At 45.1% G+C, this 23,160-nt stretch overlaps 1 protein-coding gene across 1 annotated transcript in view; it reads left to right on the top strand.

The window, feature by feature from the left end:
- The window catches only part of GRIN2B (glutamate ionotropic receptor NMDA type subunit 2B), a 502,950-nt gene extending 480,005 nt beyond the window's left edge, over positions 1 to 22,945 (top strand). Inside the window, exons 11-13 of the mRNA XM_060245306.1 lie at positions 1,321 to 1,508; positions 9,363 to 9,601; positions 20,675 to 22,945. Of these exons, the coding sequence (XP_060101289.1) occupies positions 1,321 to 1,508; positions 9,363 to 9,601; positions 20,675 to 22,573 (2,326 nt within the window). The 3' untranslated portion in view covers positions 22,574 to 22,945. The remainder of the gene's footprint in view (positions 1 to 1,320; positions 1,509 to 9,362; positions 9,602 to 20,674) is intronic.
- Positions 22,946 to 23,160: the final 215 nt, after the last annotated feature.

The raw sequence follows: 23,160 nt of genomic DNA, 5'->3' as shown, positions 1-23,160 counted from the left end.
TAATACATATTTCATTGGAGTATCCTCTTTATATTAGCCTTAGAAATAGTTTTTTAACACAGTACCTTGATAATTTTTCATCTTAATCTATTCACAAGCTAGTTTCACTCCTTTCAGCTGATAGATTTCCAAACCTTACTGTTGCTGTTGTGAGTTTTTTTCCATTGGTTTAGTGTTGTGTCCAGATGATGCTACTTAACAGATGGTTTTTTGACTACTCTAAATTTTTAGTCAAGGAGCTTTAATCAGATTGAAGGAAAGGAAATGAAGTCAAGCTGCAGGCCTGCTTTTTCTCTTCTTTTCCCATGCTCAGCCATGGAAGGCTGTGAGACAATTATCATGATTGGGCATATTGTTCTAGTATTCACCCTAAAGTCTAATCCCTTTTGGGAGAAATTGCCTTCCTCCCCCACATCTCCAGGAAACCTATAAAACTGAAGAAAAACAGCTCTGGGAGCCTTAAAATGTAGAAGTATGACAAAAAGTGTATCATCATAGACTAGAGGCTGTATATTGGTCTGAGGCAAAATGGTGGAGGAACAAAGGGCAAGCATGCATGCAGTATGCACTATCTTTGCACTATCGAAACACTGTTGTGCAGTTCCATGTACCCATGTAAAGAGGGATGACACACTGTGTAACATAGCAGAAGTATGGAAGTATGAAAGAGTGCAAACAGAAAAGCTACTCACAGGAGCACAAGAGTGCAAAAATTGCCTGATATGATCATACCCTTATTGTAGTTATGAGCAATTTTTCTGATTCAGCTCTGATTCTGTTCCTTAGTGCAGGGTTAGTGAGGCATTATAAAACTAAAGTTACTGGCCTTATAAGGAGACATAAGTTGATCGCCTAATCGCTTGTCATCTTTAAAAAATGCCCCTGGGACTCTTCAAAGAACAGGGGTCCTGTCCAGATCTAATTTGAGTAATTATATTTTGCTTACTGCTATGTCTCCAGCTGTTTTGTTTTAAAATGGTCTGCTTTACAGCCTTAATTCACTGTGCAGTTATTGGTAGGCATGTTGCTGAATAGCTGCTGCACTCGTAGCCCGAAAAAGAATCATTGTTCAGTAGAGAATGAAGCTGTTTACATGGGCTTTAGAGTATCTTTAGTCTCTTTACCTTGGAGACTGCTTGTAGAAATGGTATGCTGCTGCAATTAGTCTTTGTCATGTCACTGAGCCTTAATTCTCCACAAACAATTCTTGCTATGGCATGGTTCCCCTTTTTTGTGTTTGCTAAGGCCCCACTTGAGTTCTGCATTTCACTAGTATGTGATTCAGATTTACACAGATTGTGTCTTTACTGTCTTGTGCAGGAAGCTGGATGCTTTCATTTATGATGCAGCTGTGCTAAACTACATGGCTGGCAGAGATGAAGGCTGCAAGCTGGTGACCATTGGCAGTGGGAAGGTCTTTGCTTCAACGGGCTATGGCATTGCCATCCAGAAGAATTCTGGCTGGAAGCGTCAGGTGGATCTTGCAATCCTGCAACTTTTTGGTGATGGTAAGCGATCTTTCCACATGGGCAGCCATATTGATTTGATCTGAATCAAAGTGAGAAATTGCCAGATCCTCACTAAGATCTGTTTTAAAACTGGCAGATAGTGGCTTTGTTACTTCTCATTAGCCAGTTAAGAAACATAGTTTTCTGCTTAATGGAAAACATGCTGTTAATATATTAATGATAATATTAAAGGGACAACTTTAAATATCTCTAAGAATATGCAGAATGTTAAGTATGAAGGTTATAGCATCTGACCTTCTTATCCAAAATTATCTGTATGTCTTTAAGTGCAAAATTAACAATCATAAGAATCTTTGGAGATAAACATTTTTCTTAGTTCTCCCAGATTCAAAACATTCCAATCTTGGAGTAAATGTCAGTGTATTGTAATAAGAAATAATACTGGGAGCAGAAATATTTAGGATTGGAAAATAATCCTATTTGCTTTTACCTGTGGAAGGAGGTTTATTTTACATTATGGGGTGGAGGGCTTACGTGATGGCAAATTGGGAATATAGTATTCTTTCTTATAATTTTTTTTCCGGAGATGCCTGTCCAACTCTGTATGTTAATTTTCCCACAGGAAATTAAAAGCAAATTTCATTTATCAGTTAAACAAATAGCATCTAGAACATAAGAATTCCACCGTTTAATTACTCATCGAGTAAAGAAGCATTTCCTTTTGCCTGTCTGTACTTATTGCTCATCAACTTCATTGGACACCTCTGTGTTATTGTATTATGGAAGAAGAAGAAGAAAAAGCTCCCTCTAGCCACTGTTTGCACACAGTGCATAATTTTATGAATCTCTATCATGACCTCCCTTTGCCTTCATTTTTCTAAACTAAAAAGTTCCAGATTTTTCAGCCTTTCCTCAGAAAAAGAGTGCTCATCCTCCAGAACTGTACACTGTATTCAAATTAGGGTTGCCAATTCCCAGGTGGGGGCAGGGGATCCCCTGGTTTGGAGGCCTTCCCCCCATTTCAGGGTTACCAGAAAGCAGGAGGGGGGAGGGAAATGTCTGCTGGGCACTCCATTATGCCCTGTGGAGATAGATTCCCATAGAGTATAATGGAGAATTGATCTGTGGGTATCTGGGGTTCTAAGGCGGCTGTTTTTTGAATTACAGGCACCAAATTTTCAGCATAATGTCCATTGCATCTCCTCAAAACACCCACAAAGTTTCAAAAGGATTGGACCAAGTGGTTCAATTCTATGAGCCCCAAAAGAAGGTGCCCATATCCTTCATTATTTCCAAATAGTGGGAAGGCATTTAAAAGATGAACGGTTCCTTTAAATGTGATGTCCAGAAATCCCTTCAGAGTTCAGTCATGCTTGTCACACCCTTGCTCCTGGCTCCATCCCCAAAGTCCCCAGATATTTCTTGAGTCAGACCTGGTAACCCTAATTCAAATGCAGGTGCACCACTGTTCTATACTACAGCAATACAATATTGGCTGTTCTATTCTCAGTCCCTAATAATCCCCGGCATAGATTTTGCCTTTTTTCACCATTGCCACAAACTGAGTACACAGCTCCAAGAAGCCTTTCAGTCTTCATCTCAGGCAGTTTAGAACCCATCTATATATCTTCAAATTAGAATTTGTGTAGGGAATGTAGAAACTGAAATTCTCTCAGAGTACCAATCTGCAAGGTATTCCTCCAAACATAGCAGATTGTTTTTCCCTAGAAAGCAGAAGCATTCATAGTTTTTCTATGCCATATGAGTTACTGGCAAGAGTTTAAGGAGAGAGGTTTGCAGGGCAATACTTAGGAAGTTCCCTGCAGCCGCTGTGGCCGGACCTGCCTGTCCCACATTGGTCTTGTCAGCCACCAGCGAGCCTGCAGCAAATGTGGACTATTGCACCCTTCTTAAATCTTCGTTCGCGAAGCCAAGCCGAGAGAGAGAGAGAGAGAGAGTTCAGTTTTATGAGATGTTGACTAAGACATTGAAAATCCTGGAAAGCATGTAAAATTGAGTACTAGTAATAGCAAGGCTCAGAAAATATTTGTTGTACAAAAATATCCAAATCATGTGAAAAGAGCTGGTGCTGTTAAACACTAAGGGTGTTTTCGCACTCACCTTCAGCCGGCGCCGCGACCCTCTTGACGACGGAGGATCTGTGCTGATTTCCCACACGAAGCGCTGGAGCAACCAGAAGAGCCGCCAATTTCCGGCGCGAAGCCCGCTCAAGCGTTTTCCTGCTTCCTGGCGATTTGCGTTTGAGCGGGCTTCGCGCCGGAAATTGGCGGCTCTTCTGGTTGCTCCAGCGCTTCGTGTGGGAAATCAGCACAGATCCTCCGTCGTCAAGAGGGTCGCGGCGCCGGCTGAAGGTGAGTGCGAAAACACCCTAAGTGAGGCCTGCATAGGTTATTACCCAGCAGGCTGAACATAACTCATCACTCATGTATGGCAACCCATCAGGGGCTTGATAAACTTTGTGTTTTGGCTGCCTGCCTAGAACTGAAAAAATAGGGGACTTGTCAAGTATTTGGCACCCCCCCCCCCCCAGTAAGTTGCCTCTGTTTGGCTTGGAGGGTCACAAATTACAAAGGCTTGCAAAATAAGCTTGCACTGGTAACTGCTGATTGAATACCAAGGTCCAATCTAGTTCAGCTGGTATAAGGGCAACCATATTTCACATCTACCCCATTTATATATTTTGCAAATGTTTGATGATTGTTGCATCCTGATTGAGCTTAACACCTTTGGTCATAGAAGCTAATAAATGGAATGGAAATATTGCAAATGTGTGATTGGAGCAGGGGGTGAGATCTAATTTTTACAACTAAAGTGTCGTGCAAGGGAGGAGGGCTGAATCCTTTCCCCTCTGCCCCTTACTGTCCTATAATAATAATAATAATAATAATAATAATAATAATAATAATAATAATAATAATAATAATAACAACAACAACTGACTGGATGTTCTCCTGCTCTGACTTACGTACCAGAAGTGAATGAGATTTTTTTTTGGGGGGGGGGGAGTTAGGAACATGGAATAGTAAGGCATGGGAGAAGGAAATGTTCACTTTTTGTTGTAAAAATTAGACCATTCCCATGTTTTGTGTTCAAATATCCCATATGTATAAACCAGGGGTGTCAAACTTACTGCCCACAGGCTTCAACTGGCTTACCCATGGCTTTAATCAGGTCTGCAGTCTTTTCTCCCCCCCTCCTCCCCCTCCTGTCCTCACCCCTTGAAGTTTTGAGGCTGCTGAAGTTCCCAGCTCCTTCTGCCTTGTCTTTGCCTACTTCAGCAGGAAGCTCTTTCAGGCTTGCAAAGCTGCAAAGAAAATGTGGAATGGATTGTCTATTAAGTTTTCTGCATCCAGATAGATTGAGTAGTTTATTTGACCCCAGAGACCTTAATGGAAACTCCATTCAGCGTTTTCCTTGCAACTTTGTGCTGCAATGTATTTTAATGGAGGGAGCTCAGGTAGTTTCACTTTCCAGCATTGAATGGCCAGTTGAAGCTGTTGTTTTCTGGAGTTGTCTCCTTGAAAATAAAGGGTTAATGCTTTGAGCCTGATTGTCTCTGCTGAATGGAGCTGAGAACTGGTGCCTAGTGAGCACTTTAACCTGGGAACCCACAGCCAAAGCGGGTATTGCAATGAAGAGCTATTGCCAATTTGAGTAGACCAGGGGGATGGGGGAGAAGCTTGCAGTGCTCAGCCATTTCCTAGGCTCAGAGCATTTTATATTTTAGACCATTTTCGCACACAGCTTACCACGGGGTCACATTCCTGTTCTCTCTGCAGCATCCGTCGGATTTCCCATTATCTGCGCCAAAGTTACAGGAAGTGCTGCAGCTTTTGCATAGCAAACGTAAACCGCTAAAACCCAGTTTAAGTTTGCTGTGCAAAAGCCACGGCACTTCCTGTAACTCCAGCGCAGATAATGGGAAATCCGACAGACGTTGCAGAGAGAACAGGAACGTGACCGCGTGGTAAGCTGTGTGTGAAAACGGTCATAGTTTCTGCTGTGATCCATCCTTGTGCTTTTTTTTTGAGGTTTTATTTTTAAAATTGCAATGCCAGATCCCACTATTCCCCTACCTTTCCATTTTAAACAAAATATCACTAGAGTTTTAAGCACGTTTGTATTTTAAGTTAAAAAACCCCCTTTAATTGTGTTTATCTGTATCCTTTGTAAAGTTTATATCTTCACTACCTGGCATTACATTTTATGACACAAATGGCCCGGCCCCATAAAGTCCCAATATTGTTATATCTGTCCATCATAACAAATGAGTTCGACACCCCTGACAAATGTGTCTACCGCTTTCGTTTTGTTTGGCTTTGATACACATGTGAAGCTGCCTGATATAATCTTCAATCATTGGTCTTTATAGCGCAATAGTGTGTACTCTGACTGGCAGCAACTCTGCTTGGTCACCTGCTGAGGGAATTCTTTCTTAATATTCTAGATCCTTTAATTGGAGATGCTAGGGATCAAACCTGGAACCTCCTGTGTGCAAAGCTGTTGCTCTCCCACTGAGCCACGTTCCTCTTTCTGATGCAGCTCCTTTACGTGCTTTACTTTAATGACTCCATTCAATTTTGGAAAAATTATATCATACAATTTAGCCAGATTATTTTTACTTATATTTTGTAAACATTTTTTAAAAGATAGCGTGTAAGTTTTGTGTGCTAATAGCAACAAATATCTGAGCTGGGTCCAAGTGGGCAGTTGTGTTGGCCTGAAGCAATAGAACAAAGCAGTAGACAAGTGCACCTTTAAGACCAACTAAGTTTTATTCAGAACGTAAGCTTTTGTATGCTCTTCAGCAGACTTCATCAGACAAAATGGAATGGCAAGGCATCTTTAAATATAGAGAAAGTGGGCAGTGAGTTGGTATGTAGAGTCATGGGAATATTTTTAGCAGATTAAAAGAATCACAAATTGGGGTCTGTGTTTGTTTGTTTAGTATAGTTAACTGGGCTGTAACAGCAGTGGAGGGTGATAAAAAGCAGACATGTCATAGGTCTGAAGTGCCATAAGTCCATTTAAAATCCATTTAAACCCACAGCTAAGAAGCCAGAATGACACCCAGATTTATGGGGTATCCCTGAGTGCAGTAAAGGACAGGCTGCACACATCCTTCACTGTCCTGGGCTGGGCACCTCCTCTACTCTGCCTCTAGCTTGCAGTGGTTGAGACTTGCACCTGCCTCTCTATTTGGGCCCAGGTAACCCTAGAGAATGGGGTGACTCCCAGGTTGGAGGGAAGCAGGCCATTGGCCCATTGGGACCATCATCCTACTAGCCTTAATGTCTAATTTGCCCTGGCTGAAATATTAGATTGGGGGTGCGGAAAATAAGGTGTGGTTTAAGTCTTATGTTAAATGTTATATTCAAACAAATTCAAAGCTTTATGTGGAAATTATTTTATTGGAATAATAAATAACCTGTAAAGATTTAAAGAAAATATAGGATACACTTCCTCTGAATTGTTTAAGCAGAAAGAAAACCTGGTGTTGAAAACTGACACACTAATTTGAGCACACTGAAATAATTGTGCATGACATGCTATGAACACGGTTATCCACTTATTTCAGCAGAATTTAACTCCTGTCCACAGAGATTAATTGGGCACCTCAGTTTTGTTGTCACTTTCTGTGGCATCACTTGTATTACTTATTAGTTCCGTATCAGATTGGTGATTACAACATTGTTTCCACATTAAATGGCATATGTAAATAACAATTTTAGATTTTATACAACCTAAAGAATCTGAAACCAACAGCAACTCTGTATGCTTTCACTTAGTGAAAAATTGGAAATGCAAAACAGAACAATGGATGAATGCTAATACATTGGTTTCATTTGAGTTACAAGATTGTATTGTAACAACTCCATTCTGCAATCCAGTCCGGTATTTTTTTCTGTCCTTGATTAACTACATACTAACTCATTGACAGACAGAGTGGTATGCTGAGAGTGTTGGATTAGGATCTGGAAGACCCCAGGTTGAATCACCAGTCTACTGTGGTAGCTTGCTGGATAATCTGGGGCAAGTCAAACGCTCTCAGCCTATAATCTACTTTGCAGAGTTGTGAGGATAAAATGGAGGAGAGAAGAATGATGTAAGCCACTTTGATCCCTACTAGGGAGAAAAGCAGGGTATAAATAAACGAAATAAATAACTTTTCTTCTGCCCTGACCTGGATGGCCAAGGCTACCCTAATCTCGTCACAATCTCAGAAGCTAAGCAAAATTAGCTCTGGTTAATACTTGGAAGGGAGACTACCAAGGAAATCTAGGGTTGCTGTGCAGAGGCAGGCAATATCAAAGCACCTCTGCTTGTCTTTTGCCTTGAAAATCACTTGGGGTCACAATAAGTTTTCTGCAACTTGATGGTACCAGGGAGCATGAGGGTTGAGAGGGAACAGGGCACTGTGCTGAGGATAACAGGAAAGCTTTTGATAAAGTTCCTCATCAAAGGTTCCTTAGTAAGCTCGGGAGTCATGGGGTAAAAGGACAAGTCCTCTTGTGGATCAAAAACTGGCTAGTTAATAGGAAACAGAGTGAATATAAATGGGCAATTTTCGCAGTGGAGGGTGGTAAGCAGTGGGGTACCTCAGGGCTCAGTATTGGGTCTGATGCTTTTTAACTTGTTCATTAATGATTTGGAGTTGTGAGTAAGCAGTGAAGTGGCAAAGTTTGAGGATGACACTAAATTGTTCAGGGTGGTGAGAACCAGAGAGGATTATGAAGCACTCCAAACAAAGGGATCTGTTGAGGCTGGGTGAGTGGGCGTCAGCGTGGCAAATGAGGCTCAATGTGGCCAAGTCCAAAGTAATGCACATTGGGACCAAAAATCCTAACTACAAATACAAGTTGATGGGGTGAACTGGCAGAGATTGACCAAGAGAGATCTTGGGCTCATGGTAGATAACTCACTGAAAATGTCGAGACAGTGTGCCACTGCAATAAAAAAGACCAACGTTATGCTGGGAATTATTAGGAAGGGAATTGAAAACAAATCAGCCAGTGTCATAATGCCCCTGTATAAATCGATGGTGCGGCCTCATTTGGAGTACTATGTACAATTCTGGTCACCACACCTCAAAAAAGATATTATAGCGCTGGAAAAAGTGCAGAAATGGGCAACTAGAATGATTAAAGGTTTGGAACAGTTTCCCTATGAAAAAGGTTAAAATGCTTGAGGCTCTTTAGCTTGGAGAAACATTGACTGAGGGGTGACATAATTGAGGTTTACAAGATTATGCATGTGATGGAGAAAGTAGAGAAAGAAGTACTTTTCTCCCTTTCTCATAATACAAGAATTCATGGACACTCAACGAAATTGCTGAGCAGCCTGGTTAGAATGGATAAAAAGAAGTATTTCTTCACCCAAGGTGTGATTAACTCATAGAATTCACTGCCACAGGAGGTGGCAGCGGCTACAAGCATAGACAGCTTCAAGAGGGGATTGGATTAACATATGGAGTAGAGGTCCATCAGTGGCTATTAGCCACAACATATTGCTGGAACTCTCTGTCTGGGGCAGTGATGCTCTGTATTCTTGGTGCTTGGGGAGCAACAATGGGAGGGCTTCTAGTGTCTTGGCCCCACTGATGGACCTCCTGATGGCACCAGCTTTTGTTTTGTTTTTTGGGCCATTGTGTGACATGGAGTGTTGGACTGGATGGGCCATTGGCCTGATCCAACATGGCTTCTCTTATGTTCTTATGTACTTTGCACCAATCCATTCCAGAATTTATTGTTGGCTCAATGGGAAAAAGGAAGTTTTTTACAATAAATTGTGTAAGTCACTCTTCTTTTGTTCAGATCACTACATTTTATTCTGACTAACATTACTGGTATTGCTTTCCACTTATTTCTATAGGAGAGATGGAGGAGCTGGAAGCTCTCTGGCTTACTGGCATTTGTCATAATGAAAAGAATGAGGTAATGAGCAGTCAGCTGGATATTGATAACATGGCAGGTGTCTTCTATATGTTGGGAGCAGCCATGGCCCTCAGCCTCATCACCTTCATCTGTGAACATCTCTTTTACTGGCAGTTCCGCCACTGCTTCATGGGTGTCTGCTCCGGCAAGCCTGGTGTTGTCTTCTCTATCAGCAGGGTGAGTACTTACAGTTAAAGGGAAGTAAGAATGGGGGAAATTCTTACCTCATTGTCATGACTATTTCTTTCATCCAAGCCAATACTGGCTGTTATCTAGCAGTGTTGTCCATTATGCTTCCAAGCATCAAACAGGCTGTCATCATTTGCCAAATTTTATCATTTCTGACCTCACTTGGAATGGAGAGGTGTATGGATGTGAGAGAGCATCTACCAAGAAATATAGGCCTTTGTGAAAGTATGGGAGAAAGCAAAAATATTTTTAAAAGTGTGAATAAGTTTTTTTCCATCTCTGGCCATATAACTAAAAAGTTCAAAAAGAAACTGTGCAATTTTTTACTTCAAAATGAAGCTTTGTGGAGAGCGCTGTAAAACTCGTGACTTTTATGTGAGTGTTTTCAGTGTTCCTGAAAGGATAAAAAGGGCATTTGTGCCTAAAGCTTTTCCCTGGCAAGTAATTTTTGTGAATTCTTTTTTCCTTTAGTTATAAATATGGTTGAATCCCCAGTTGCTCTTTCTTTCTCTTTCATCATCTCAACATTTCTGAATCTGGCTCTTTTTCTGTCTTGCATATCATACTTCTGCATCCTAATATAATACAGGAAATTTAAAAGAATTTAGTTTATTACTAAATTGTCTTTGATCTGGAGGTCCACTTATACAATGGGCTTCTGTTGTCAACTGTGGTAAATAAGTGAGAGGGGTCATTTGTGTGGCCTAGCCAGCAGTGGGAGAAGGCTGCATTGCTGGATCACAGCTAATTTTAGCACATTCTGTGATACTGCTTTCAAAATGTAGCGGCTCATCGGAAAGCAATCTTTTACACAGGTCTGGTTGTAGACTGTCTGGCAACCTAGGCAAGGCTAACTTCTGGCATCCCCCCCCCCCCTGCATTGATAACGTCACTGAGTCACATGGAGGTGCCCAATTTGATGCCCCCATAATGCCATTGCCCTTGGCAATCCCCTAGTTTGCCTAGTGGCAGGTCTAGTTCTGCTTTTACAAGATAAATTCACTAGTGTGATCAAAGATGGCTTGGGGATAGAGAAAGTTTTCATTTTTTTTAATTACAAGGATATGTGTGTGTTTGTGTTTTATGTTGTTTTGTTCAATATAGGTTAGTCTATTCATTATGAAAGGAGCCCCATGGCATAGAGTGGTAAAGCTGCAGTACTGCAGTCTGAGCTCTCTGCTCACGACCTGAGTTTGATCCCGGCGCAAGCTGGGCTCAGGTAGCCGGCTCAAGGTTGACTCAGCCTTCCATCCTTCCGAGGTCGGTGAAATGAGTACCCAGCTTGCTGGGGGGGGGGGGGAGTGTAGATGACTGGGGAAGGCAATGGCAAACCACACCATAAAAAGTCTGCCATGAAAATGTCGTGATGTGACATCACCCCAGAGTCGAAAATGACTGATGCTTGCACAGGGGACTACCTTTTTATTCATTTTTAAATCATAACCTATGTTTAGGATGCCTTTAAATGCTGGATTCTGGGAAGAGAAAAATCAGATTCAGATAACTGAAAAAAGTGAGGCAAAGTTGGGTTGTAAATTATCTTTTGAAAACTTTAAAATGTTATTCAATGCATGTTTGTGTGTATGTCAGAATCTTGGGAAAAATAATGGAACATATTACAGGTTCGTAGTAGGAAGTACTAAGAAAACCTAGATAGCATTTCACAATGAAAACAGGGCTCCCATTCTCCCAAACTTCACATTGGATTGAATCGCTTTCCAAGGAATTTCAATGAACTATCAGGCAAACTTAGGCCTAAGGCTCAGTCCAGGTACTTAGAGATGGCTCTTGTAGTGCCTTAATTGCAGAGTTCACTTTTGTGATCCAGGATGTGATTCAGGTACTGGCTAAGATTTTGCCCCAGGATCCATTCTGTATAGACAGTGAAAGAAAAATGGATTAAAGCAGGTGTGTCAAACATGTGGCCCAGGGGCTGAATCGGCTCCCGAGCAACTGACTGCTTCCTTCTCCCTCTCTTGTGCTTCCTTCTGCATCACAGCTTGCTTTGCCAGACTTTCTCAATTAAGCTACAGAGCAAAGCCTCAAAGTCTGAGGCTCCTCCCTTGGGGAGGAGTGGGGAGGAAGATTTTGCTTTGACAGGCTCTCTCACTCACACACAGCAGAGCTACTAAGCCAAACCTCTGTTTCTTCTATTGGCTGAGGCTCCTCCTCCTGGTTTCCTGTCTGGTTTCCTGGATCACACAGGAGAGATACAGAGGAAGCACCTTTAAGACCAATGACCGCTAATGTTTTAAGCATGTTTTATTTTAAGTTTTTAAAAAATATTTAATTGTGCATCTGTGATTTGTATCATTTATAACTCTGCTTCCTGGCATTACATTTTATGACACAAATGGCCTGGCCCAACAAAGTCTTATTTATTATGTAAAGGAAGGAGGTTGAGGAGGCAAGGGGTGAAATTCCCTCTTCCTGTGTTGTGTTCTGTTGGTGCCTATCCCTCAAACCCCCCAGAGTCATTTTTCCCACAGTGATTACAGTGGAAAGTGACAGGTTATTTTTTCCCCACCATAGGGGGAAATGGCTATCTTTTGGTGCCCATAGAAATTGTACCCCCAGTTCCAGTCTTTGTGGAATTTTGGGGTTCTGTGGGAGAGATGCACCAGAAGCTGCCCTACAAATTTGGTGCCTCTCCCTCAAACCCCTTCCTCCCCAGAGTCATTTTTCCCACAGTGATTACGGTGGGAAAAGTTATAGGGTCCCCCCCCCCCCCCCGGTCATAGGGGGAAAGACCATTTTTGAGTGCTCCTAGAAATTGGACCCCCAGTTCCAGTCTTTATGGAACTTTGGGGTTCTGTGGGGGAGAGGCACCGGAAGCAGCCCTGCAAATTTGGTGCCTCTCCCTCAAACCCCCTGCCCCACACAGTCACCTTTCCCACTGTAATTGCTATGGGAAAAGTGGCTGACTGCTTCTTTCCGACCATAGGGGAAAAGGGCCAATTTTGGGTGCCCCTAGAATTGGCCCCCCCGGTTCAATCTTTTTGAAACTGAGGGATTCTGTGAAGGAGAGACTCCTGCAAATTTGGAGCCTCTACCTCAAACCCCCTCCCCCCGCTGGGCGCAATTCTTTATACCCTATTTTGCCTTTGACTTCAGTGGCCCATAGGGTATAATGTGGCCGTATATTCAGGAATGGCCAAATACCTCCTGTATATTCAGGAATAGCCAAATCTGGTATTCAGGGATATTTGGCCTTCCCAAATATCTTGCCCCTGAATAACTCAAAATCCAGGTTTTTTTGCACACCTCCAATCTCTCCTCACTATTGGAGCAACACTGTATCTTCTTCGTGGTCTCTGTGCTTTACACTCATGGGATGAAGCACCAGCGCCGATCCCCAATCGGTAATACCAAAGTCCAGGATTTTTCACCGCCCGACCTCGGCGAGCATGCATGACAGCCCCACTCCGCATGCTCACCCAGTGGGCACAAACATCTCGCCAGTTCTTTCTTTACCGCCGTGTCGGATAGACTTCAGTTACCTTTTCCTACTCCAGGTTTCTCCTTGTTAGTGTTCTTGTTCTATAAAAAAAAGGGAAAAGAAGAAGAAGAGACTGTTTATTGTTGATACCCTTCGGGGGGTTTTCTTCCCCCCCTCCTCCCGCCATCGCATCTATGGAAAAGCGTTGGGGGTTTTCAAGTGGTGTCTTAAGTGCAGGAGCAAGATCCCTCCTCCCGACAGACATTCCCTCTGCTTGTTGTGTCTTGGGGAAGGTCACCGAGTGGAATCCTGCCATAGTTGCTCAACATTTTCTAAGGAGACCAGAAAAAAGCAAGCCGCAAGACTATCGGCGGCACTGTTGAAATTGGCCCTCGCACCGCAGATGTCAACATAGGCATCGACCAGCTCTTTGATGGCCACTCCAGCATTGGCATCGGTTCCAGTCTTGCTGTCGAGCCAACCGACTCAGCCGCGCCAGGGAGCCGACCGCCCCCACAAGCGTGCGAGCTCGGTATCCCAGTTTGAACCCTCAACTCCAGCCAAGAAGGCCAAAGGGGATCGGGACTCTCGCTCCACTGAGTCCAAGAAGCATAGGAAGGAGAAGTGGCACTAAGATTGGCAGACCCCTTCTCCGCCACCAAAGGACCTGGCGATAGTTTTGGGAGAGCCTCCAAAAAAGATCCTTGCCTCACCGATTTGACCGAAAAGCTCCTCGGGTCCGACGGATGCTCCGAACTCCTCTCTGTCTGGCTCTGATCTGGAGATTGATAATAATAATAATAATAATAATAATAATAATAATAATAATAATAATAATAATAATAATAATAATAAATTTTTATTTATACCTGACACAGAGGTCAGTATACTCAAAGGAAGGCGGCGATCCTTGTTTGGTGTCGGACCTCAAAGTTTCCCAGCCGGAGGACTGCTTGATACCAAAATTGCCATTGATACCTCAGCCTGATCGGTTTGGTGAGACTCCAGACCCCTTTTGGCGGCCACATCCTTTGCCCAGCTGGGACCCACGCCTGTGGGCATATCCATTTGGGGGCTATGCATTTCATGCTCAGTACCCATGGTACCCCCCCTCAGAACCCAGACTGAGATCAGCGTTCTGAAGCTTCACATCACTCCAGAGTCTCGGCGCACTCTCCACGTGGTTGAAGGGACTCATTGATGCCGACATCGACACTGAAGTTAGTCAGGAAGCAGACACTTCCCAGCATCCATGACCTCGAGCGGACTCCCTCTACTAGGATTATGGTAGACACACCAGACTTACTATCTGAAGACAGTGCCCCATCCTCTCCGTCGACCTCGGATAATGAGGCGGAGGACAACTCAGGTCAACAGCAGGAAGGGTCCTCACCGGAATTCAGGATAGCTGAAGATCTCCCAATCTCTCCTTCTGAAGATTTAAAATCATATGGGGAGTTGATTAAAAGGATGGTGAGCTCTTTGTCTCTGCCGGTGGTCCAACCTCAACTGGTCATCGATGATACGGTTTTTGATATTATGCAGAAAGATACGTCAACAGCTGTAGCCCTTCCCATCATGAAGGTGATCCTGCAGGCCATTAAAGACCCTTGGTCCAAGCCCGCTTCAACTCCAGTTTCCTCCAAACGTATGGACCACATGTATAGAGTCCAGGAACAGGGTGCAGAATTTCTTTTTAACCATCCTCGTCCCAACTCTGTGGTGGTATCGTCCTCTTCCAAGGCTGAGAAGACCCACTCCTCACCTCCAGATAAGGAAGGGAAGATAATTGATTCGTTCGGCAGGCAATTCTATTCTGCGGGTACGCATGGAATAAAGATCTCCAACTACTCTGTTTGTATGGCGAGATATCAATATTCCCTGTGGGAGCAGCTTTCACCTCTTGTGGCTGCTCTGCCTGAGGATAAACGTATTCTGGCCAAGAAGGCTCAGAGGGAGGTGATGCTATTAGCAAAACAACAGCTTCAGGCCTTTAAGCACATGGTGGACACTGCAGCTAAAACACTTACCTCCGCCATCACCCTGCATCGTCACTCCTGGCTTCGTGCCACCGTCCTCCAGGTAGACACTAGATCCTGGGTTGAGGATCTCCCCTTTGAAGGAGAAGGTCTCTTCAGTTCCACTACTGACTCAGTCCTACTGACAAGAGCATTAAGATGTCACATAACCTGGGGATACCTGCTTCTTCCTCACGTTCTAGCAAGCCTCGTCCCTGGTCCAGACAATGGCCTAAGAAGTCCTATCAGACCAAATCCCCTGAGAGATCTTGGAAGCCGCATGCGGGACAGCATGATGCCAAGAGCTCTTTCACCGCAGGAGGCAAAGCCAAGTTTTCTTCCTTCTCCTCTCAAATGGGAAAGTCTAAGAATACCAGGAATCCCAAGCAGGGACTTTGACTTTGGCATTCCCCCTTCTCCACCCCCGCTCCTCTGGGCCCACCCGTCTCCACAGATTTTTGCAAGCATGGCGGTGGATTACAAGTGGGTCTTGTCCATCATAGAGGAGGGTTATGCGATAGAATTTGTTCAGCCCCCTTCTCATCCCAGATTGGTGATCACATATCCAACAGCTGTTTTACTGGAGGAAGTTCAAAATCTTCTCAGCAAGCAATCAATAGAACCCGTCCCCAACTGTCACAGGGGTCAGGGTTTTTATTCCAGATACTTCACGGTCCCAAGCGGGACGGAGGACTTCGTCCAATTATGGATCTGAAGGGACTGAACGAATTCATCGCTTATCAAAAGTTCAGAATGCTGACTCTACAGAGCATTCTTTCACTCATCAACAAAGGAGATTGGATGGCCACCCTGGACCGGAAGGATGCCTATTTCCACATCAGCATCCTCCCCAGTCACAGGCAGTTTCTTCATTTTGCAATTGGAGTGAACCATTTCCAATACAGAGTGCTCCCCTTTGGACTCTCCACTGCCCCCAGGGTTTTCACTAAGACCATGGTGGTCGTGGTAGCTTACCTTCATCTCCAGGGTATCATCCTTTTTCCTTATATAGACGATTGGTTGGTGGTTGCAGTGTCCGAAGCATCTCTACGGGTGCATCTGCAAGTGATTCTCGACCTCCTGGGCAAGCTAGGGCTTCTGGTGAATGAGAAGAAGTCTCACCTGGTTCCAGTGAGACGAGTTCAGTTTATAGGTGCGGTTCTGGACACTGCTTGGCATTTGGCGTTCCTACCAGAGTTGCAGGCACTGGATATCATATCCCTGATTCAGCTTCTGCAAACAGTGAGATGCACCTCCGTTCTGCAGATCCAACGTCTCTTGGGCCTCATGGTAACTACCACCAATGTCTTGAGGTTTGCAAGATTGTGGATGCGAATTCTCCAGCTTTGGATTATCAGGATGTACAACCCTGTGAGGGATCTCTCGTCCAAAGTTCTTCAAATCCCAAAGGTGACTATGGATGCCTCGCTGTGGGGGTAGGGGGCGCACTTAGACGATCTCTGCATAGGCGGCCCATGTCCCCCATGGCACATCAGTTTCTTGGAGCTCATGGCAGTTCACTTAGCCCTAAGATTGTTCCTACCCCTGATCAGCAGTCAGACTGTGGCAGTGATGTCCGACAACAGGACAGCTGTAAGCTATATAAATCATCAAGGGGGGGCTGTGTCCAGGAAGCTATATGTACTGGTGATACAGCTTTGGGAAGCTTGCATAGCTGCCCAGACCTTCATTGTGGCCACCCACCTGCCAGGGCAGCTCAATGTGCAAGCGGACTCCCTGAGCAGGGGGGAGGTTTCCCATCATGAATGGGAGATTAATTGGATTTATCTGGAACCTCTTTTCCTGGACTGGGGTCATCCCAGGATAGATGTGTTTGCCATGGCAAGCAATCAGAAGTGCGAGCTATTCTGTTCCAGAGGGGGAATGGACCCAGGGTCCGTGGGCGATGGCCTTCTACTCTCGGGGGCAAACAAATTCCTCTACCTGTTCCCGCCCATGCCTCTTCTCACCAGAGTGATTCACAAACTGGCCCAAGAGCATCCGGAGTGCACCTTGATTACTCTGTGGTGGCCGAGACAGAACTGGTTCCCTATCCTCCTGACCATGGCGGGAGGGTGTCACCACAAGTTTCCTTCAGAGCCGGACCTCCTATTGGCTCATGGAGGCTGCCTGTTTCACCATGGCATCCCTCACCTCAAACTGATGGCTTGGAGGGTCAGCTTCCGGAATTCTCAGACAGAGTGAAGCATGTAATGTTGAACATGATGATATTGGATTTATATCCCGCCCTCCACTCCGAAGAGTCTCAGAGCGGCTCACAATCTCCTTTCCCTTCCTCCCCCACAACAGACACCCTGTGAGGTGGGTGGGGCTGGAGAGGGCTCTCACAGCAGCTGCCCTTTCAAGGACAACCTCTGCCAGAGCTATGGCTGACCCAAGGCCATGCTAGCAGGTGCAAGTGGAGGAGTGGGGAATCAAACCCGGTTCTCCCAGATAAGAGTCCGCACACTTCACCACTACACCAAACTGGCTCTCCGCAGTAGAAAGCTGTCAACTCGCCGCTCCTATGAGGGAAAGTGGTCTAAGTTCCTTGCATTTCTGGGGGACAAGGGCGTCAGGGCCCGTAATACTAGCTTGGAGCTTGTGTTTGAGTTCATACTAACTCTTGTGGATAATGGGCTTAATCACTCCTCGATTTGAGTGCATCTAGCTGCAATCTCGGTGCATCACAATCCTGTGGATGGTGTATCTGTTTTCACGCATCCTCATACAAAGCGCTTTCTGAAAGGTCTTCTGCAGCTTCACCCGCCGTCAAAGAGTCCTCCTCCTGCTTGGGATCTGCAGTTGGTCCTGGAAAGGCTATCAAGGCGGCCCTTTGAACCCTTGGCTACCTGCCCACTACATCTTCTCGCCTGGAAGACTGCCTTTTTAATGGCCATCACTACGGCCAGAAGGGCAGCTGAATTGGTGGCTCTGCGGTGTGATGCTCCATATATCTCATTCCATGATGATGGAGTTTCTTTGGCTCCGGACATCTCGTTCCTCCCTAAAGTGGTGTCTAGTTTCCACCTTAATCTAGAGGTGTTTTTGTCTACATTTTATCCTTCTCCGTCTTCTGCAGGAGACGTTTGCATGCCCTAGATGTTAAGAGGGCATTGTTGTTTCTCGTGCATCGCACTAAGCCGTTCAGAAATCCCAATCTATTTGTCTCCTATGCGGCCCCTAGGTTGGGTTTCAGGATTTCTGCGCAGAGACTTTCTAAGTGGATCACGGAGGCCATTAGACTCTTCAACCTGTTGGCAAAGCATCCCTTGCCAGGGCCACTCGGTGCGCATTCCACTAGAGTTATGGCTACATCTACAGCATTCCTGAAGGGTGCTTCTTTGGTGGACATCTGTTTGGCTGCAACCTGGGCATCTCCTCATGTCTTCATGCGACATTATGGCCTGGATGTCTGGAAGCGCCGCAGAGCACAGCTGGGTACCCTGGTTTTTCAAGCTGCTACTTCTGCACAACTGCCAGCTCCCACTACCAGGTAAGCCTAGCTTGGTAATCTCCCATGAATGTGAAGCACAGAGACCACAAAGGTGATAAACAGGTTTCCTACCTGTAACTGATGATCTTTGAGTGGTCATCTGTGCATTCACACTACCCGCCCTCCTTCCCCTCTGCTGCCGGTCATGGTATCCTAGATAAGTGGCGGTGGGAAGGAACTGGCGGGATGTTCACGCCCACCTGGTGAGCATGCGCAATGGGGCTGTCGCGCATGCTTGCCAGGGTCGGGTGGCAAAAAATCCTGGACTTGGTATTACCAATCGGGGATTGGCGCTGGCGCTTCATCCCATGAGTGTGAATGCACAGATGACCATTCGAAGATCTTCAGTTACAGGTAGGAAACCTGTTTTTCTTCTGTGTTTGTCATTTCCAAAGTAAGACACTTTGTAATTTTCTGACTGAAAATATCCTAATCTAGCCCACATTTACATTTACATTTATAGCCTGTCTTATTCCATAAGACTTGATATGTTGTAGTAGTTAAAGAATCTTAGGACATAGGAGACTCAGATTCCTTCCTTGGTAGCTTCCCATGAAAGTACTTACTCTGTTTAGCTTTCAACAGCTGACAAGGTCATGCTGTCTTCCCCCTCATCTTCCCAACTACACCAAAGAATTTAAGTAGATTCTCCAGAACAATTTGAGAAAGGTCCTGAAGATCAACTTGAGTCCCAGGTATAAACCTACCCTGGATTGATAACTGAGGGATGAGGCAAACTGACACAACAAAATAGCTTACTTCTCAAAGAAAAAAAAAGAGTGAGATTTATTCAGGGGTTGTTTTGTAAAAAATAGGTGGTGGAGCTCATTAGCTTAACTCATTAGCATATGCCACTCCCCCACCAGCCAAAACCAACCCGACACAAGGAAAGAGAGCCCTGGGCAAGCAATGCCTGCTTGGGCTGGCTAGAGATCCAGCCAGCCCAAGCAGACCTTGCTAGCCTGGAACTCTCTTGGGCCACCCCCCTCCCCAGAGTCAAAAGGCCAGCAAGCCACCCACCACCCAAAATCACACAAGAAGTAGAGAAAAAGTGGCCCGGGCTTCTCCAGGGGTTAATGAGGGTTGCTGGGGGCATAGCAAAGCTTATGGTGGCTGGCTGCCCGCTCTCCTAATCCAGGGTTTGTTATGCAGCTGCACCTACTATTCAGTCTACAAAGGCAAGTGGGGAGAAGGAGGGGGAGTCGTCAGAAAGGTTCAGGAGTTATGCTCCTTTGAGCTCCTGCTGAATCTGAGGACTAGATTTATTAAACAGAAACACACAAATGGGTAAATCTTATCTGAGAACAAGGAGATGTAAGATGCCAGGGTTTAAACAGTAAATGCCCAAGAAAAAGAAAATCCCATTATCAGGTAGTGTTTTTTTCCCCTGCTGAAAAAAATGACAACCCATAGCAACCAACTGTTATCCCTATGCTGCCTTAATCCACTCTCCTGATAAAACTAAGCTTCACCAAACATTCCTGTCTTACTCCCAACTTCCATCTGTGTAAAACTCTAGCTGTCAGATCTTAACCCTGTCTCCCAGCATACAGCTCCTTTTGGTTGGTTCGGAATTCAACTCTCATTGGGATAATTTCATCGTTCCTGTCACACAGTGACACACTTCTCCTCCCCGCCCCATGTGTGATTTTTAAGGAAACGATTCTAGGACTTCTATTCATAAAATTCCCAGTGTCTTGAGTGGTTTGACCCTCACTGGATGACTTGAGCCAGTTGGTATGTCTCAACCTAACCTATTTCAGAGAGCTGTAAGAACAAGATGGTGCTGGTGTGTGTGTGCATCCATGTAGGTAGACAACCCTGAGCTCATTGGAGAAAGGGCAAGGTAAAAATCAAATAATATATTAAAAAGTGAAGAAGAGAAATAGAGGGGCAAAACTAGAGGGGACAAAGAGGAAAACATACAACACGTGTAAGTAGTCTTTAGTTCCAGCAGGACTGTTATATTTTCTAATGATACCATAATGTTCTCTATAGAATTCTGTTTAATGCAGGGGGAGGGGGATGATTTATTTTTACTCCTTCTACTTCAGTCTTTAAAGCCCTGTAACTTATCCGCTGACCTCTCCTTGTTTGTTTCATTGCAGGGTATTTACAGCTGCATCCATGGAGTGGCTATTGAAGACCGCCATTCTTCTATGAATTCCCCCACAGCCACCATGAACAATACACATTCTAACATTTTGCGCCTGCTTCGTACTGCAAAGAACATGGCAAACCTTTCAGGTGTCAATGGCTCACCACAAAGTGCCCTGGATTTCATCCGCCGTGAATCATCTGTCTATGATATCTCTGAACACCGCCGCAGCTTCACTCATTCTGACTGCAAGTCTTATAACAACCCCCCCTGTGAAGAGAATCTTTTCAGTGATTACATTAGTGAGGTAGAAAGGACCTTTGGCAATCTACAGCTAAAGGAAAGTAATGTTTATCAAGACCATTATCACCACCATCATCGCCCCCATAGCATAGGTAGTGCCAGCTCCATTGATGGACTGTATGACTGTGATAATCCACCTTTCTCAGCACAGCCTCGGTCTCTTAGTAAGAAGCCATTAGATATTGGCTTGCCCCCAGCCAAACATGGCCAGCTAGGTGACCTCTATGGCAAGTTATCTTTCAAGAGTGACCGATACAGTGGTGGAGGGGCTCATGATGATTTGATTCGCTCAGATGTTTCTGACATATCCACCCATACAGTGACTTATGGCAACATTGAAGGTAATGCTGCAAAGAGGCGAAAACAGCAGTATAAGGATAGTCTAAAGAAGCGCCCAGCCTCAGCTAAGTCACGGAGAGAGTTTGATGAAATTGAACTGGCCTATCGTCGGCGTCCCCGTTCCCCTGACCACAAGCGCTATTTCAGGGACAAGGAAGGGCTAAGGGATTTCTATTTGGACCAGTTCCGAGCAAAGGAGAACTCACCACACTGGGAACATGTGGATCTGACAGATATCTATAAAGAGCGGGGAGATGACTTCAAGCGTGACACTATAGGGGGTGTAGGGACGTGTACTAATAGAACCCACCACAAACATGGGTCGGGGGACTTTGGAGCAAACAATGAGCACAAGCACACTGTTGTGAGTGGGGTACCTGCACCATGGGAGAAAAACCTCACCAATCTTGATTGGGAGGAACGGCCAGGGGCAAATTATTGCCGTAGTTGCCCATCTAAGCTGCATAACTATACTCCAACTGTGGTGGGACAGAATTCCACCCGCCAGCCATGTATCCGGTGTGAAGCCTGCAAGAAGGCAGGCAACCTCTATGACATCAGTGAGGACAACTCCCTCCAAGAGCTGGATCAGCCATCTGCTCCTGTGCCAGTGGCAACCAGCACTTCCACCACCAAGTATCCTCAGAGCCCTTCCAACTCCGCCTCCAAGGTGCAGAAGAAGAATCGCAACAAGCTCCGCCGGCAGCATTCGTATGACACATTTGTGGATCTGCAAAAGGAAGATGCAAGCCTGGCTCCCCGTAGTGTAAGCCTGAAGGACAAGGGTCGGTTTTTGGAGGGAAGTCCCTATGCCCATATGTTTGAGATGCCAGCAAGTGAATCCACCTTTGTCAACAACAAGTCCTCCGTGCCCACCACCAGCCACCATCACCACAACAATCCTGGCATTGGTGGTGGTTACATGCTCAGCAAGTCGCTCTACCCTGACCGGGTCACTCAAAACCCTTTCATCCCCACTTTTGGTGATGACCAGTGCTTGCTCCATGGCAGCAAATCCTATTTCTTCAGGCAGCCTGTGGTGGCAGGAGGGCCCAAGGTGAGGCCAGACTTCCGAGCCATTGTCACCACCAACAAGCCGGTGGTCTCGGCCCTTCACGGGGCTGTGCCAGCTCGTTTCCAGAAGGACATCTGTATAGGGAACCAGTCCAACCCCTGTGTGCCTAACAACAAAAACCCCAGGGCTTTCAATGGCTCCAGCAACGGGCATGTTTATGAGAAACTTTCCAGTATTGAGTCTGATGTCTGAGTGATGGGGAAGAGCATGGGAGGGGATGGTACAGGAAATGTGAAGTGTGGGAGGGTCAGGTGGTGGGTTCAGACCTAATTCCCATTTGCTACTCTTCTGCTATTCTTTTTTTCATTGTGGAAAACTGAAGTTCTGCTTAGGCAGCACTGTCAAGAAGTGCCACCTCTTTCTTTCCCCACTCTCCCACCCGTTTATCTCTTTTCATTTCCCCACTCACAATTCTATTCCTGGTCATCACATGTCAAAGCGTAGAAGCTTAGCTTGTGTTTTCACTGTTGGAAAGGCAGGGCATATTTGGAGGAAGGTCAATACATGAGTGGAGCAATGGCCACAGAGTTTGAGGCTTTCTTAGCACGAAACAGTGAGGGTTCATTCAGAGGTGGCGGGTAGAAGAGATGGAGTGGTCATGAAGAAGATGTAATTCTTCTTTTATCTGTAATTTTAAGCAAAATTAACAGGGCATGAATAATGTGGGATCAACGTAATCCAACACGTTGATTACAGGCAAAGATTCATTCAGTTATTTTGTGAAGACTTCATGGGTTTAATGGCTGAAATATGCAGCTACATATGTACTGAAGGGGAAA

This window comes from Heteronotia binoei, chromosome 8 (genome assembly GCF_032191835.1).
Source record: "Heteronotia binoei isolate CCM8104 ecotype False Entrance Well chromosome 8, APGP_CSIRO_Hbin_v1, whole genome shotgun sequence".
Lineage (NCBI taxonomy): Eukaryota > Metazoa > Chordata > Lepidosauria > Squamata > Gekkonidae > Heteronotia > Heteronotia binoei.
This window is presented reverse-complemented; position numbering and strand designations above follow the sequence as displayed.